General features: G+C 39.1%; 1 protein-coding gene across 1 annotated transcript in view; it reads right to left on the bottom strand.

Annotated features, from left to right (window-relative positions):
* Positions 1-15151, bottom strand: part of GFRAL (GDNF family receptor alpha like) — a 78986-nt gene that overhangs the window by 31120 nt on the left and 32715 nt on the right. The window contains 6 exon segments of the mRNA XM_090043693.1: positions 4492-4496; positions 4828-5082; positions 8619-8946; positions 11375-11431; positions 12372-12779; positions 14001-14153. Of these exon segments, the coding sequence (XP_089899819.1) occupies positions 4492-4496; positions 4828-5082; positions 8619-8946; positions 11375-11431; positions 12372-12779; positions 14001-14153 (1206 nt within the window).

Raw genomic sequence — 15151 nt, 5'->3', positions numbered from 1 at the left:
ATTAGCAATGTTGGCAGAATGTTCAATAAAGAAGGTGTTATCTCCATACAATACCATCTTGAATTCCAGCTTAAGTGATATTGTCATCATACAGCAGTGGTGTCAGTTTATCAGTTTGTTTAGCTAAGTGAAAAAGATTTTAGACTGACAATGAAGGAAATGCTTCAGGGAATGACAAAAGCCAAGAGGATGTTATTTGATTATTAGTCTGATACAGGGGCTATCTTTTCATTACACGTGCATGAAGTGCCCAGCATAATGTTTTTGATCACTGATTGGGACCTTTAGGTTTTACTACAAAACAAATTAGGAAATAACTGTTGTAAAAGGTAATTGGTGAGGATCCCTAGCATGACCATATATGGAATATACAGAAGAGGGCTATAAAAAAGTGTAAAAGCCTAAGAAAAAAACTTAAGTTTGGGGAATTGTCACCAAGCAAGAGGAGACCATGCTGGTCAAAACTGCAACCCCCAGTGCTGTGATGATGCTTGGCTAGCTGAGTCATTGTGCATCATTTGGAAGATCTGTGTAAGAATATCTTTATAGACTGTTCTGGGTTTTGCTCAAGTAGGGGTATTGCTTAAATGTTCAGTGAATTAGGATTTGAGACCAGAACATTTTCACTGATCACTTCATTCCATTCACACCACACCCTGATGAAAATTAAATGCAACAGATCACATTGTTCTCTTCCAGGTGCTTCACAATAGACTCCTGGAGGGCCTGGCCTGCTCCAGGATCTTTCCAGATATTAAAGTCAGACTGGCTGGTCCATAATTTCTTGTATTTTCTTCCTTCCCTTTCTAAAGGGAATTTGCCCTTTTCCAGTCATTCAGTACCTTATCTAACCTCCAGGAATTAGTTATCCCAAAATGGATAGCTAATGGCTCTGAAATTACCTCGCCCATTCTTTTATTTCCCTAGGATGCACCCATCTGGCCCCACCAACTTGAAAGCATCTAGCTTGGATAAGTAACCTGCAACCCCAGCCTATTCTGCCATTACTCTGTAGCTGTCCCTATTTGTGAAGGCTGAAGAAAAAAGGCATTGAATACTTTCAGCCTTCTTTGCATCATCCATAAGAAGATTGCCTTCTGTATTCTGTAAGGGATCTATGATTTCTCTGCTCTCTCTCTTTCTGTTCACACACTGTGGAATCTTTTCTATTACCTTTTATGTCCCTTGGCTTTCCTAATTTTCTCCCTGCGTGCCTGTGTGATACTCTTATACTCTCCCCTAGTCGTATGACTAAGTTAGCACTTTTCATAGGATTCCTTTTTGAGTTTCAGCTTATTGAAGAGATTGCTGCTAGCCAGGTTTGCCTCCTGCTGCACTTCCCATTCTTCCATCACATCAGGTTAGTTAGATCCTGCACCCTTAAAAAGGCCTCCTTAAAGTATAACCATTCTGCTAGACTCCTTTATCCCTCTGACTTGCTTCTTAGGAGATCCTCCTACCGGTTCCCTAAACTTGCTAAAGTCTGCTTTGCTGAAGTCCAGTGCTCCTATTCTGTTGCTCTCTTTCTTTCCTCCTCTTAGGATCTTGAACACCATCATTTTGTGATCTATATAAGTGGTAGACTGCACAGTTTTTACTACTAAATACTAATTCTGAATGACTGCGTCAGTAACTGGTGCTACTGTGCAGTAGCATTCCTGCATGGCTTTTTTCTGACGTTATGTAGCATGAACTGAACTAATGTAGCTGATGTTAACATAGAGTGTAATAATAGTGCAATGTAACCATGTTAGCCTTGTCCTGTAAGCAACTTAAAAACTCCATTTTGTATCCTTCTGCTTGACATAAGTGAATAAACTCTGCATAACCCTTATGTATGAGTGTGTGTAAGAGGGTGAATGGTGAAAGAATGGCAGAAATGGAAGATTTACCTGTTTAGGTAAGCAACAAGGTGCCAAATGTAAGTTACCAGTCAATAAACTAATTAATGTATGGCTGAAGAATTCTTTTTAGGAGTAGGGCACAATGAAGATAACAAAGAAGAGGAATGTACCAATTCTGCCAGATGAGCAAAAAGAACAGTGTAACACCATGAGGTCCTAGGGGTGGCCGTGATCTCCCCTAGCGTCCCCTACTGTGCCAATGTGGTACTAAAGCACCTTCACATCTCGCCCGCCACGTCTTTGGTGTTAACAATGTATAAGGGAGGCTGCCTTTTGTCCTCTCTGACACGGTGCTCTGATGTACCTCGGTCTCGGTTCTGTTTTGGTTGACTTGGTGCACCCCAACCTTATGGGCTAAGCGTGGCTCCAACCACCCCTGTACCACACCTCAAGCCTGCTGGACATTGGTTGATTTTCTCTCCAGTGCCCCATGGGCGCTCTCTGGCTTGTCCCGCAGCCTGCGCCCCCAACGGGCGCTCTCTGGCTTGTCCCGCAGCCTGCGCCCCCAACGGGCGCTCTCTGGCTTGTCCCCTTTTTGGGTCTTCTCGCAACCACCCACTCTGGGGCTTCTCACCTCAGGGCTCTGGCAGCCTCAGCCTTACCTGGCCCCCTCCCAATCCTCTGATCCCCTTCTCAGGGCTTGGGTCAGTGCACCCCTGAATGTTGTGCCTTCTCTGGCACTGGGGTCCCCACACTACCATGGAGCCCCTATAGAGGCCTCCTCCAACCCCTAATAGCTTCACCCAGTCCTCAGTCAAAACAGCGAACACGAAAACACAAAGCCCCCGGGCTATAACATAAAATCTAAGTCGTCTGGCTAACCTTCATTCAAATCCCTACCAGGGAATTCTCCACCTGGTATCCGTGAGCAGAAGCTGCACATGCCACCAGGCTTCTCTACTCTGCTTGCTCTGGCAGAGCTCCTTCTCCCTTGGCTGCTGGTTGAGGTTGAGAGAGAGAGAGCACACTCACAGCCTCCAGTCTGTCTTATGGTAGTCAGCCCTGCCCCTTCTGGTCAACTGACTCACCAGGTGTGGGCCCTTAGCTCCTCCTGGTTGCCCCTAGTAACCAACACCTGAGCCCATACTGCTGCTCTTCAGGTAGCAGGCACCTTAGTGCCCTACTGCAAACAGTCCAAGGCTGAAGACCAAAGAAGAACAACCACAAAAACAGAAGCTGGGTATGGAAAAACCTCAAAGCACTGAAACAAAGGATGCCAGTCCCTATAAAAGAACACTTTGAAAATGCCAAATTTAGTGAGTCTCTTTCTCTACTGCTGTTTCATCGGAGCACAGATGCATCTGTTCACTGCACTCCAACTGTTATCTTCAATCTGCTATCTTCAGATAGTCATCATCATCTACTTAATAAGCCCAGGCTGACCACCCTGGGCTGATATTGAGCAACTATTTTTGGTAACTATATCTGGTGTATGTGTGGATGAAATGGTTGTTTTGTGGATGTGTATGCCTGTGTATAATATGTATGATGATTTTGTGTGTTTGTATGAATGGTGTGCCCAAACCTTTATGTCTAACTCATGTAATCAATAAATGTGGGACCTTCCCTTTTCCCTCTTTATAAAGTCTCACTTATGACATGAGTAATTGGCAATTTGAGTAACAGTTACTGCTCACTGGTCTTGTGTAGAAGTTCCCACCATCACCCAAGTTGCCTTCCACCCTCACATTCTCAAATCAATCCCTCCCAGTTTATGAGCAGCAAGTTGAGAGGGGTTCTCCTCTAGTGGCCTGTCTACCATCTGTATCCCCAGCACTCCAAGAATTTGTTAGATTGCTTGTGCTGTGTTTCCCTCCCAGCAGATGTTCTGTTAATTCATGTCCCTCACTAGAACCAAATCCTGCCACTTGGAGGCCTCTGTCAGTTATTTAAAGACGGCCTTATCTATCTTCTCCTCCTAGTTTGCTGGCCTGTAGTGGATGCCCATCATAACATCCCTCTGCTGCTCTCCCTTCCGACCTATAGCTAGAGGCTTTCAACAGGCCTACCTTCCACTTCATGCTGAACCACTGAATATCACCTTTATATATACAGCAAAACCTCCACCTTTTTTTCCCATCTATCCTTGCTGAACAAGCTACACCCATCCATGACTGTGCTCCAGTCATGTGAACTATCCCACCATCTCTCTGTAATCCCAATTACATCATAACTCTGTGCTTGTACCTGGACTTCCTGCTTGTTCCCTATGCTTCTCACATTAGTTTTATAGTTTCATAGTTGGTAGGGTTGGAAGGGACCTGAGCAGATCATCAAGTCCGCCCCCCTGCCATGGGCAGGAAAGAATGCTGGGATCAAACAACCCCAGCTAGGTGATTATCTAGCCTCCTTTTGAAGACCTCCAGAATAGGAGAAGACCTCCAGAATAGGAGAAAACACCACTTCCCTTGGAAGTTGGTTCTAGATCCTAGCCGCCCTGACTGTGAAGTAGCGCCTCCTGATATCCAGCCTGAATCTACTCTCAGTCAACTTATGGCTGTTATTCCTTGTTAGTCCTTGTATTGCTCGGTATATAAACACTCTACATATCTAACTGATTGTCCTGTCTTCTCCTTGAGAGCATTACTAAGTCTTCTGCCATTGCTTCCCCCGTAAGTTTTAGTAAATTTTAATTGTTCCGAAATATCCATGTAGCTATTTCAACTTACAACTGAGCCAGTGATCCTTAATCAAAATATTAAGGATTAGCAGATACCAACAAGTACCAAGTAAATAAAAAACAGGTTTTCATGAAAGTCACATAGACAAAAGCATCCCTGGTATAATTTTACTAAAGTCAATGGTGTTATAATAGCAATAAATTTGCCATAATGAACATTTTCACACATTAACTCATCATAATATTTTGCTGTATTAACATAGCATGTTTATATTTTAAAGTACAACTTAATTCTCATATAACTTACTGAAACAGGACTTTCCGTGAAGCATGTGCTGAAAGAGCTTGCATAGAGGCAATTCAGCTAATGGTACAGTATTACAGGAGCACTCTACCCGAAGCATGGTACCCCAGTTGCCAATGTAAGCTGCTCTGCAGTCAGCACTTTCAGAGCAAGTCATATCACCCTTGATTAATGTTTCAAGACAAGCTTTATCTTCATAGCATCTTCTTGTAACATGCCTCCAGCACATTGACCAAAACATTTCATATTTTTTCCTGGAGAAAGCATAAGAATCATACAAGAAAAACTTTAATATATTATGATTAAGATAACACTATTCTTTAGTGACATCAAACCCAAGAGAAACTTACTTAACTTAAAAAAATCAACAAAGAAAATGTAGCAATTTTAATCAGAAATTTTCCTATGCATGCCAGCTAACTGACCTCAGAAGGTAATTACTTCCTATACAAAATCCAGAGGAGAAAAAAGGAAAGATTTACTTTTTATTTTAATGGTATAAAAGGCCCTCCTACTAAATAACCCTCTATCATAGTTTTCAAGACTTGTCCTATATCATTCTGAACAATCATGGCAGAAATTAGTGCATTTCAAATTATAGGAGCAGGCAATTAAAAACCCTTTCTGGTCATCAGAGTCTATCCTCAGACAGGTACTGTGAAGGATGCCAGATGGACTTGACAAGGCACCTTTTGTCATTCCTATTGCAATAATTTATTATTTTGGAAGGCACAATGATACCCAACTGTTTCAGTAGGTCAAACTTATGCTCTTGTATACACGTCTCCAATATCAAGGATTACACTGTACTTGCATAGATGTATCTGAGGATAACAGCTGGACTTTACATCAATTTTTCTGTGCAAAATGAACTCTGGACCAACAGCAAAGACTTTCTTGGATCTAAGGACAGGTTTTAGTAACAACAGTCTAAGGAGAGACACCCAGAGCAGCAATATAGAATAATCAGACTGGACATCATAATGAAACAAAACAAAAAGCTTTCTAGTGGCTGTGACAGGTATGTAAAGTATATAAGTGAGATAAACATGAGAGGAACAAATGGCAATTGACAAGATTTGTTGCCTGACTAAATAACACCAAATGAGATGAGAGAAAAAACCTGAAATAGAGTAAGAACAAATCAGCTACAGGTATAGTAACTGTAAAGCTATTAGAAGGGTACTAGTAATGACCGTATCTAATGATTTGCAAGTAGCTATCTTGATTCCTTTCCAGTTCAATGTTCCTGTATGCCAGCTTATTCTCCATGTAAGATAGGATAAATTTGGCACCGATTGTCCCATATTTAACAACAATAATAAATGTTGACTCTTTATCCAACATGTCTGATGGAAAACTTAGATATTAATGTGAAAGCTATATATCACTTCTACTAAATATAAGTGGATTGTCAGGGTAAATGATTGTTGGGTCAGCCTCTAAACTCTCAGGTACTGATCCATTAAAGTGTGGTATTCCATGATGATAATTTAGTTCTGAGAGAGCATCGCTCTTATGAACCAGTACACATATGAAACAATGTCAACTTATAAAGTTCCATCTAGGACCCAATTACACAGCGCTTACTCAAGAAAAGGTTTCAAAGTAGCTGTCATCTCTGAGCTAATGGAAAAAATTTTCATTCAAGCTTGTAATATATAGGTACAGCTAAACATAATTCACAGCATAATTTTGATAATTACCTCTACTTATTGTTAATGCTGGCAAACATTAATGCTCCCAGAATAAAGGTAATTCAGCAAGTCCCTCTTAAACATATTTCCCATTAGAATATTACATGTACACACACAAAACCACATTTGTGGCCCAGTTCAGCCTGGCATTAAAAAATGCAACTCGCATTGACGTCAGTCTGAATTGCACTTGCTTATGCTGAACCTGAATGTGATCCTTGTTCTCTTGATTTGTTTACTGAAGGTAAATTTATAATATGCTTGTAAGGTGAATTTCAGGTCTTGGCCAAAAGTATCACATTACCCACACTGGTGCTTCAGTTGTGTTTCCAAGGGTAGTCATATTTAAGTAGAGCTGTCTATAATAGCCAAACCTGCTATTCACTTGGATGTTTTCTGAAATAAAATCCAAATCTGTGTCTATGAGTGTGATTTAGAATGTGCTTCAATGCCTAGATTATTACTACCTACGTCCTGTTTGAAGGAAAAAAGAAGAAAGAAAGAAGTAAAGGGTTTTACTATTTAGGCAACTTTAGTTTCATAACAACTGGTAGCATGAGGAGAGTCCCTGGCAGAATGAATAACTTTCAGCAAACAAACTTGTTCAGTCAGCTGCATAATTTGTACAAACCATCTGAGTATGAAGGTGCCATCCTGAGAATATTATTGAAAACCTTTAGGGATATTATTGGTTAAGCAGAAATTCAGTTATAGGTAATTAAACACAAGTAGTAAAACCCAGACTGAGGTTGCAGAACTCAGGGTTAAAAAGAACCCTGCTTTTTATTTGTAAAATGAACATATTTGCTACAGGAATCATAAAGAGACATAAGGCATAGAACCTGCAGTGCCATTTTAGTCATTTTTTCCAAGCAGAATTATGTTTTAAAAGAATTTCTGTTGTCTTGCCATGTGAGAATAAGTTAATATTTTAGAGTAAAAAGTGAAAACAATCCATGTAAGTATTATAGCTCACTAGCTACACCATAGTGCAAAATACATGTTCTATCTCTGTCTCTTAGATAGAATCAGAATTGCTCAGTTGCTTGAGGTTACTCTTTAGTGCAAGTTATAGAACTGCATTTCTATTGCAAGTTGATCCAAGTTCAACACTGAAAGTCATTGTGAAGTTTGGATTATTCATCAAGTGTAGTGACAGTTGACTAGAACTGCCTAGAAGATTTGTTATGAAGCCGTCAATTGTTCTGACTTATATTTGTCAAAACTGTACTTTGTAACATGGCAGACGTAAGTGTCCTTAAACACCAGCTGTTATAGCATAGTTATCACAAAATCATGTTGTGATATGAGTAACAGTTTATATTGTATCATATGAGAAATTATATTGCATATATATAAAATCACTGGGCATGTGTAGATGAAATGGGGGCCCTAAATTGAAGCAGTGGGTTTTTAAAAAAACACTGCTTTATATTTAGGGCAAAGTAAACCTCTGTGTTGTATACACTCATATCTTACCTGCATCTCCGGCAGTGGAAGGGGAGGACAAGCTGCTGGCCAGTGGACCAGACCCTGGGCTGCAGGGTAGGAAGGGCTGGTGCTTTCCTCCATTGCAGCAGCACCCCCGTCCAGGCGGCACCTGCCCACAGGCACCCAGCTCGGGTGTTCCTGGGGGCACCACAGCCATGGAAGGAAGGACCAAGTCTCCACACAGCTCACGCAGGTAGGCAAGCTTGGGGGGAGGCGGGGGAAGAGATCAGGCTCGCCACTTTTTTTTTTCCTTCAGTGGAGCCTGCCTTCCCAGGCTGCTGCCAGGCTGCCTACATGGGCTTCCTGTACAGCCCCTGAGCCACATGAAGCCCAGTGCTTCACTCCATGGCTGGAGGTATTTTAGTTTGCTGTGCCCCAAAGTCATTTAAGGCACATTACACCACCAAATGTGCTAAAGTGGCTGGAATTAATGCACAATACACCGTAGATGCGTGCAAACACCATTAAAGCAGTTCAGAAGCATTTAACCCACTTTAAAGTGTTGTGCACATATGCCCCTCAGTTCATCTACACACTATTTTTAATTTTATAGATAAGCATGTTACCAGCCAAATATTAAGTACCTTTTTTTTTTTGCTTACCTGCATAATTCATTGTTTTGGCATTGGTGAATTATGCTTAGACATGAAGGAGGGGGCACTATGTTGACTGCACATGGCTTTCCATGAAGAAGTTCTTTAGCTTTTTGGCAAGATTTATCAAGTTGGGTGCAGTCACAGAATGTCAACATCTGGGCAACATTAAAAGGCATATTTTGATAGAAGAACCTTATGGCTGCTTGGCATTCTTTCATGTTGCACTTTTTATTCACTGAGCAAACTTTAAGGTACAGAGATAGCTGTCTGTTACACACTTCATCTTCAATACATGCCCTGTTTACATCCAAACATGTCCCATTCTCAGTGTGTTCTAAAAGGCACAATACAATCAAAAGAATCAGTTACATATAGACAACAATCTATTAAGCATACTACTTGCTGGACTCCCATTGAAAACACTATGAAATCTCTGCTACAACCCCAATATTCCTCCCAAATCAGACTTGCTTATCGCTGAACTCCTCCATCATTCCCTTTATCATGCCCATTGCCCCATCTTCACTCTCCTATTTGCCACCACAGGCCCCTGCTAAGCAACTCTCAGATTAGCTGCTGTGCATGGAGCAGCAGAAGGTAAAAGACAGGAAGGAGGAGCTTTTTATGGTTAAATGACTTCTAAAGTGCTGACGCTTTCTTGGGCTAAATAAATCAGACTTTAGTTTCTGAAAACCAAGAACTGCAAGCTGTATGAGAGGCAATAGCCTGTGTTGACCTCCATTCTACTGTGACTAGATTGCTTCTGGTGCTCAGATATTTCTGAAGAATGTGCAGTCATTGAAGTTTAGATATACCTACATTTTATCACTTGAGCACTGACCCAATGTATCTATAACACACATACTTGCATCTGCCTTTCAGATAGAGAAGACTACAGAATTGAGCACCTGAGACCTGTACAATAGCACCTAGGAGCTTGTCTTTGCTAAAGACATCTATCTCTATCTGGCCTACATGCCACACCTACAAAATGTTATAGGCCCGTAGTCCTATCCAGGAGATGTCATCTAACACTGTATTGCCACTTCCCCATATTAAATCTATAGACCGCTTTCACGTCTCACCTCACTTCAATGAAACCACAAGAAGTTCCTGCAATGACTTATAACAGGGTTTGGAAACCTAAGGCCCTTTTGTATCCGGACCACGGAGCCTTTGAATTCAGCCCATGAAGCAGTAGCTTCATCAGCATTCAGCAGTGGGGATCTTGGCCTACAATATGTCACAACTAGGCACTGGGTGTTCTGGCAGAGAGGGGTCTCTGCTCACACTTTTCCCCAGCTGGGTAGCAGGGGCTTTAGCAGACAGGGAGCTCTGCCAGCACCAATCCACAGGCAGGTAGCCAGAAGAAGCAGCAGAGGTTGATGGGCCCCACCTCAGTGCTGGCCTACTTCAGATGTGAGCTAGGCCATTCCAGCCTACAACCAGAAAACGATTCCAACTGCTGACTGACAGAAGTCAGTACTGAAATGAGAAATACCGGTACTCATGTCACTGGGACGAATGCGGGGATGAGCAGATGGGCATGCTACACTGCTCCAACAAATTCCACTGTAATCTGTCTCTGTTCAACACAAATATCACAGTGAATGCAATTAAAGAGTATAAAATTCAGTGACTATTACTAGCTCAAGGGCAGCAGCATTAAGACTGTACTGTATGCATCTTAATTCTACATTTCCTTATTTCTCAGAAGTTCAAGTACCTTAACCCTCTGATTCTGATGCCTAGGTGCTTGAATGTTGCTAAACATGTGTTTCTAGACCTGATGGACAAATCTTACCAGCAGGCAACCTTAATTCTGCAATAATACATTCATCATTAAGCTATTTAGACTGAAATCTTTATTCTACTTTGCCAGTGATTTCACTGGAGCCATGATTATACCCATAGATTGTACTTCATGTCAGAGAATGATTTTGTTTATTGTACTTGTGGCATGCCTTGCACTCTTTTGATATTGTATAAAACCCCAGTAAGGGTATTTACAATGCTGATTTCTTAAGTTCATTATTGTTTCAAAGCACTCAAAACCTCATAAAATAGACCCAGTATCTCAAATTGAGATTGATTGCTTAGTTTCTAGGCAAAATAGTGTGTTGAGAAATTAACATTACTAAAAGGTTTATATTGAAATAGCAACTAACAGTAACATTTTAATGGCAACCTTGAACTATTTCTTGGTTAATTTGTTACGTAATCTTGATATCTGGGAGAATTACACTAGGTCGCTATTTACTTCCATAAAGACTCTAGGGAAGATATTTACCAGGCTATTTACTTCTGAAAAGAGTGCAAGAGGAAAACTGTTCCTTGAAGAAAGTACTATCAGGAGAGAGGACTAGATCTTGTTTGGGAGTTTGAAGGATCAACTGAAATGCAGTTTGCCAAAGGACATCTCAATAGCTTGGAGGGACTTTTCAAAATAATTCAATTAAACTGTGAATAAGCATTTATGCCCTCCTCATCATTTGAGGATGGTATTTCACTATCCTCAGTGAAATCAGTGGGAGTTTTACTTTTGACTTCAATGGGATTAGAATTTTTACTCCTTTGGGATCCTTATGTATGCAAAAACTTAGCTGCAAGCCATTTGAAGTTTACTAAATCCCCAATTTTAAGTTATTTTGAGTGTTGGCATTATTATTTAATCTATATGAAGCTGCATTTTTCATTATTATAGGCTGACAGAAAAAAAACAGTAAATAAGAACTATAAATGAATATATAAATGAGCCTTACCTTGTTTGGAAAGAGCAGATAAATTCCACTGTAATTTAGTTTCCATGTTAATATTATCTAAATGAAAAAAATATGGGATATAGAACATATGCAGCATTAATAAATCCCCTGTGTCAACTGTGTTGTCAGTTTTAATGTACCACTTTATTGGCTGCCATGCTAGGAACAGCTCAGAAAGAAAAGCAAAGAGAAAAAACAAATAAGATTGACCAAGTAGAAATTGTCAATTTGTTTGGAAACCATAAAGGCTACATTATATTTACTTATAGATATTAAGGTGAATATGCACAGGAGCTTTCCTTTCCACTGCCAACACCACTACCCTGTTTATGAGCTTATGGTTTGTGAGTATGGAAGTTCAGGAAGTCCTAGATAAACCCGGGTCATGTAAAAATCAAACTCTCATGAACTCTCATGGCTTTTGAACCTACTGTTATGCATATATGGACCCCCCTTTAATAATATTGCCCCTTAATAAATGCAAACTGTATTACTGTTCTTTATGTTATGTTATGTTTTAATAGTATTATAGTAGTATTAGTAATAGTACTGTATTAGTGGCATGAAAAGGCACTATTAGGCAGGATACGTATTCCTTTGGATTTGGTTCCATACACACATATATGAAGACACAATTCCAAGCTATGTTTACCCTGCTAATTGTTATGTTGTCAGATAGTCACATGCATGTAAAAAGGTTCCCAAAATACTCTTTTTTCAAACGTCACTGCAAATAAATAATCCAATATGTGAACTGCCCCAGAAACTTGAGATGATAATGGATTCTCTATTCCCTAGTACAGCCTAGAGTTACAGCTATTTTGTTCCACTAAATGGCCTTCTCTGGTGGTCTTTTCATTATCTGGAATATGCACAGAAGTCTAAATCACTATTGAAATCTAACTTTAGATTGAAACATGATTTCTATTAATAATTCATATTATGCATATTGTAAGCAGAATAGCATGACAAAACATACTTCTAAAGCAATACAAACCTGTATCAGTGTCCTGATTTCTCTCATCATCGTAGTCTTCTTCATCAAAAGCTATATTCTCCTTTGCATGCTGTAGACAGGTGTTATTAAAGATGCTTTTCCATATTTTAGTACACCGTTTTTGAAGTGGCTCTGAACACCTGCAATTCCCTAAGACTGTTTTTCTCAGGTTCTTCCACGCAGACAAACATTGTTTCCCAACAACTTGAAGACTGCATTTTGCTACCTCTGCCCTGCATACCCTTTGGAAGTTCTTATACTCCACAAAGCAGTAGCGGTCATCTCGACAGCTTTGCTTTGCAATATTGCAGTCATTTTCTCGTTCACCTGTGTGTTTTAGGTCTTTGCGCTTTGTGTGCAGTGTGAAGTTTAACTGGATATCTGAATTTGCTGAAGGGTCCATATGTTCTGAAAAAATAAATCTGAATTTAGATATACATTACACATTTATCTTTTATGCAGCTCTAAAGAAATTCTGTTAAAAGCTATTTTCCAAAGCTATTAGTAAAACAAACAGAATTATAATGTACTAATTTTAATATAATAACTTACCATAGTAATTATGATTTAAGTTGTTTGGATTTTGATAAATAACATGTTACTTCATAAGAATTTCATATTCTTATAGATTACGGCACCTGCTTTCTATTTATTAGATAGGCACAAAAATTCACATAATATAATGTACACTCTAGTTTAGCACTTAAAATGGGTAGTAACGAAAATGCTCTCACTGAAGTTACTGTGTATGTCATGTGATCAACTGCAGACAAAATTTAGTCCAGGTGCAGCTCCATTATATTATACCAGGGAGGAATTTGATTTAATATTTTTAATCAATAAGGATACAATCCCACTCCTATTGGTAAGGCATTCTGAACTAGGCCTTTAACATTTTCTTTATCACTCATTTGCCACCTTTTCCTACAGGGGAAAAAGGCCACTTTACTCTTCTACAGCAGCTTGGTGATGTTATATCTTCACTGATATGCTGTAGAGTTATGCCAGTGTAACACTGATATAACATAGTGGAGAATCAATCAATCTTATTGGATATTTGACAACCACCCATTCAGTGACCTATTTTACATATCATATGTGAGTTCTTCTAATCTTTAGGTTAAAAGATCTCTCTAGACCAGAATATTTAAACCTTCCTTTGTCTAAATATTGCTACTTACTCAAAGAAAGAGTTAAAATCTTTCTTTAACTTAGTGAAGTTTAAATCAAAGATTGCTAAATTGCATCCACTGAATATAATATGACTTGAATAAGAACCACAGAATCTGACCCCATATATTATTATATGTGCTACAATAGCTAGGTTTATCAGGTCAAGTTAAAAAAAAATTCAGCCTTATATTTGAATATCTTTAGTTTTCTCTGATTTATCTTACTTCTGTTAATTTTGAAACTGATCTTCCACACTATTTTCCTATATATATTTATTCATGTGAGTATTTTAGAAAAAGGAAAACAAATTAAAAGCCTGCAGGACATTATTTGATGTAGCAGTCACATACAGGAACTTGAAACTGTAACTTTCTTACTGTGAAGAGTAAAAATTTCATACATGATTCCATTTCCCTTTACATTGCATATTATTGAACTATCTGGTATATTGCTTACCTTTCTTAAGGCCACATTGTTGTTCAAGCAACATTTTGATGCTACAAGAATTATTCTTGGTGCAGATACAGCTTTTAAATTTTGGATAGTGGTCAGCTAAGAACTGTATGGCTTTATTGCAGACAACAGAATCTTTTGCTTTGCAGCTGTTACCTAGATTTCATAGGCAAGAATAGAACTTTATTAATGTCTATTAATGCTTAGGGGATAAGGCTATAAAAACAATTAAATTATAGAACAAGAATAAAATCTTTAGACAGATTTGATTTTGTTTTGCTTTAAAATGTATGATAATTCACAAAATAAGCATTGTGTTTGGGATGATATAATAAAGATGTGGGTAGTTTTGCCTTTAGTTTGAGCCATGTATGTTTTGAACCACGTCCAGCTGTCTGTTTTAAGTTGTTCTCATTTCAAGAGAACATAACCTTTTTTCTAATAATTACTTTGGACAGAAATTGAACATACTTTGGTAATTTTTGGTTAATAAGCATGGCACATCTATTGGATCACACCACTGATATGTTAACAATGAGGTAAGCTAATATAGACTGTGCTGGTTCCAAACAATAAAAAAAGACCACCATGGAAGGACACTTTATGGAAAAAAGTAGCTTCAACTTAAGGCTATACTAGACAAAGAGGAAAGAGTGTAAAGGGAACCAGCATTGAGTAAAAATGGACATTCAACTTTGGTCAGTTCAGCCAAGGGACAAGAAGATATAGATATTCCCCTCAAAGACTACTGCAAATGGGACTTCAAAGAATCCTTGGACCTAAAAAATAAAACACCCATTTAAAAATAGAAAACCCATACACTGTTATAACATGTTGATGAGCACAACCTGAGGCAGATAATAATCCAGGCCTTTTACATGGTAAGACACATGGTATTTAGGCACCCACGATATTTAGGTATTCAAGTATAGATTCACTTTACAAACCTGGCTGCTAACTGCTTGAGGACTATGTAATTTGGTTAGCATGTTCAAATATGACTCACTGACTTTTTAAAAACTTTATTAATTCCTCAATAAAATAGGCTTGCACCCACTCTGAGATCACTTTTCTCTCTCCAGGTTACAATTGTCATGAAAACTGCTCGTCAGGAATAAGTGAACTATGGATGACAAGTATGACATCTGCAGGTG

Source organism: Crocodylus siamensis, chromosome 1, assembly GCF_052110815.1.
Source record: "Crocodylus siamensis isolate JL-2025a chromosome 1, ASM5211081v1, whole genome shotgun sequence".
Taxonomy (NCBI): domain Eukaryota; kingdom Metazoa; phylum Chordata; order Crocodylia; family Crocodylidae; genus Crocodylus; species Crocodylus siamensis.
This window is presented reverse-complemented; position numbering and strand designations above follow the sequence as displayed.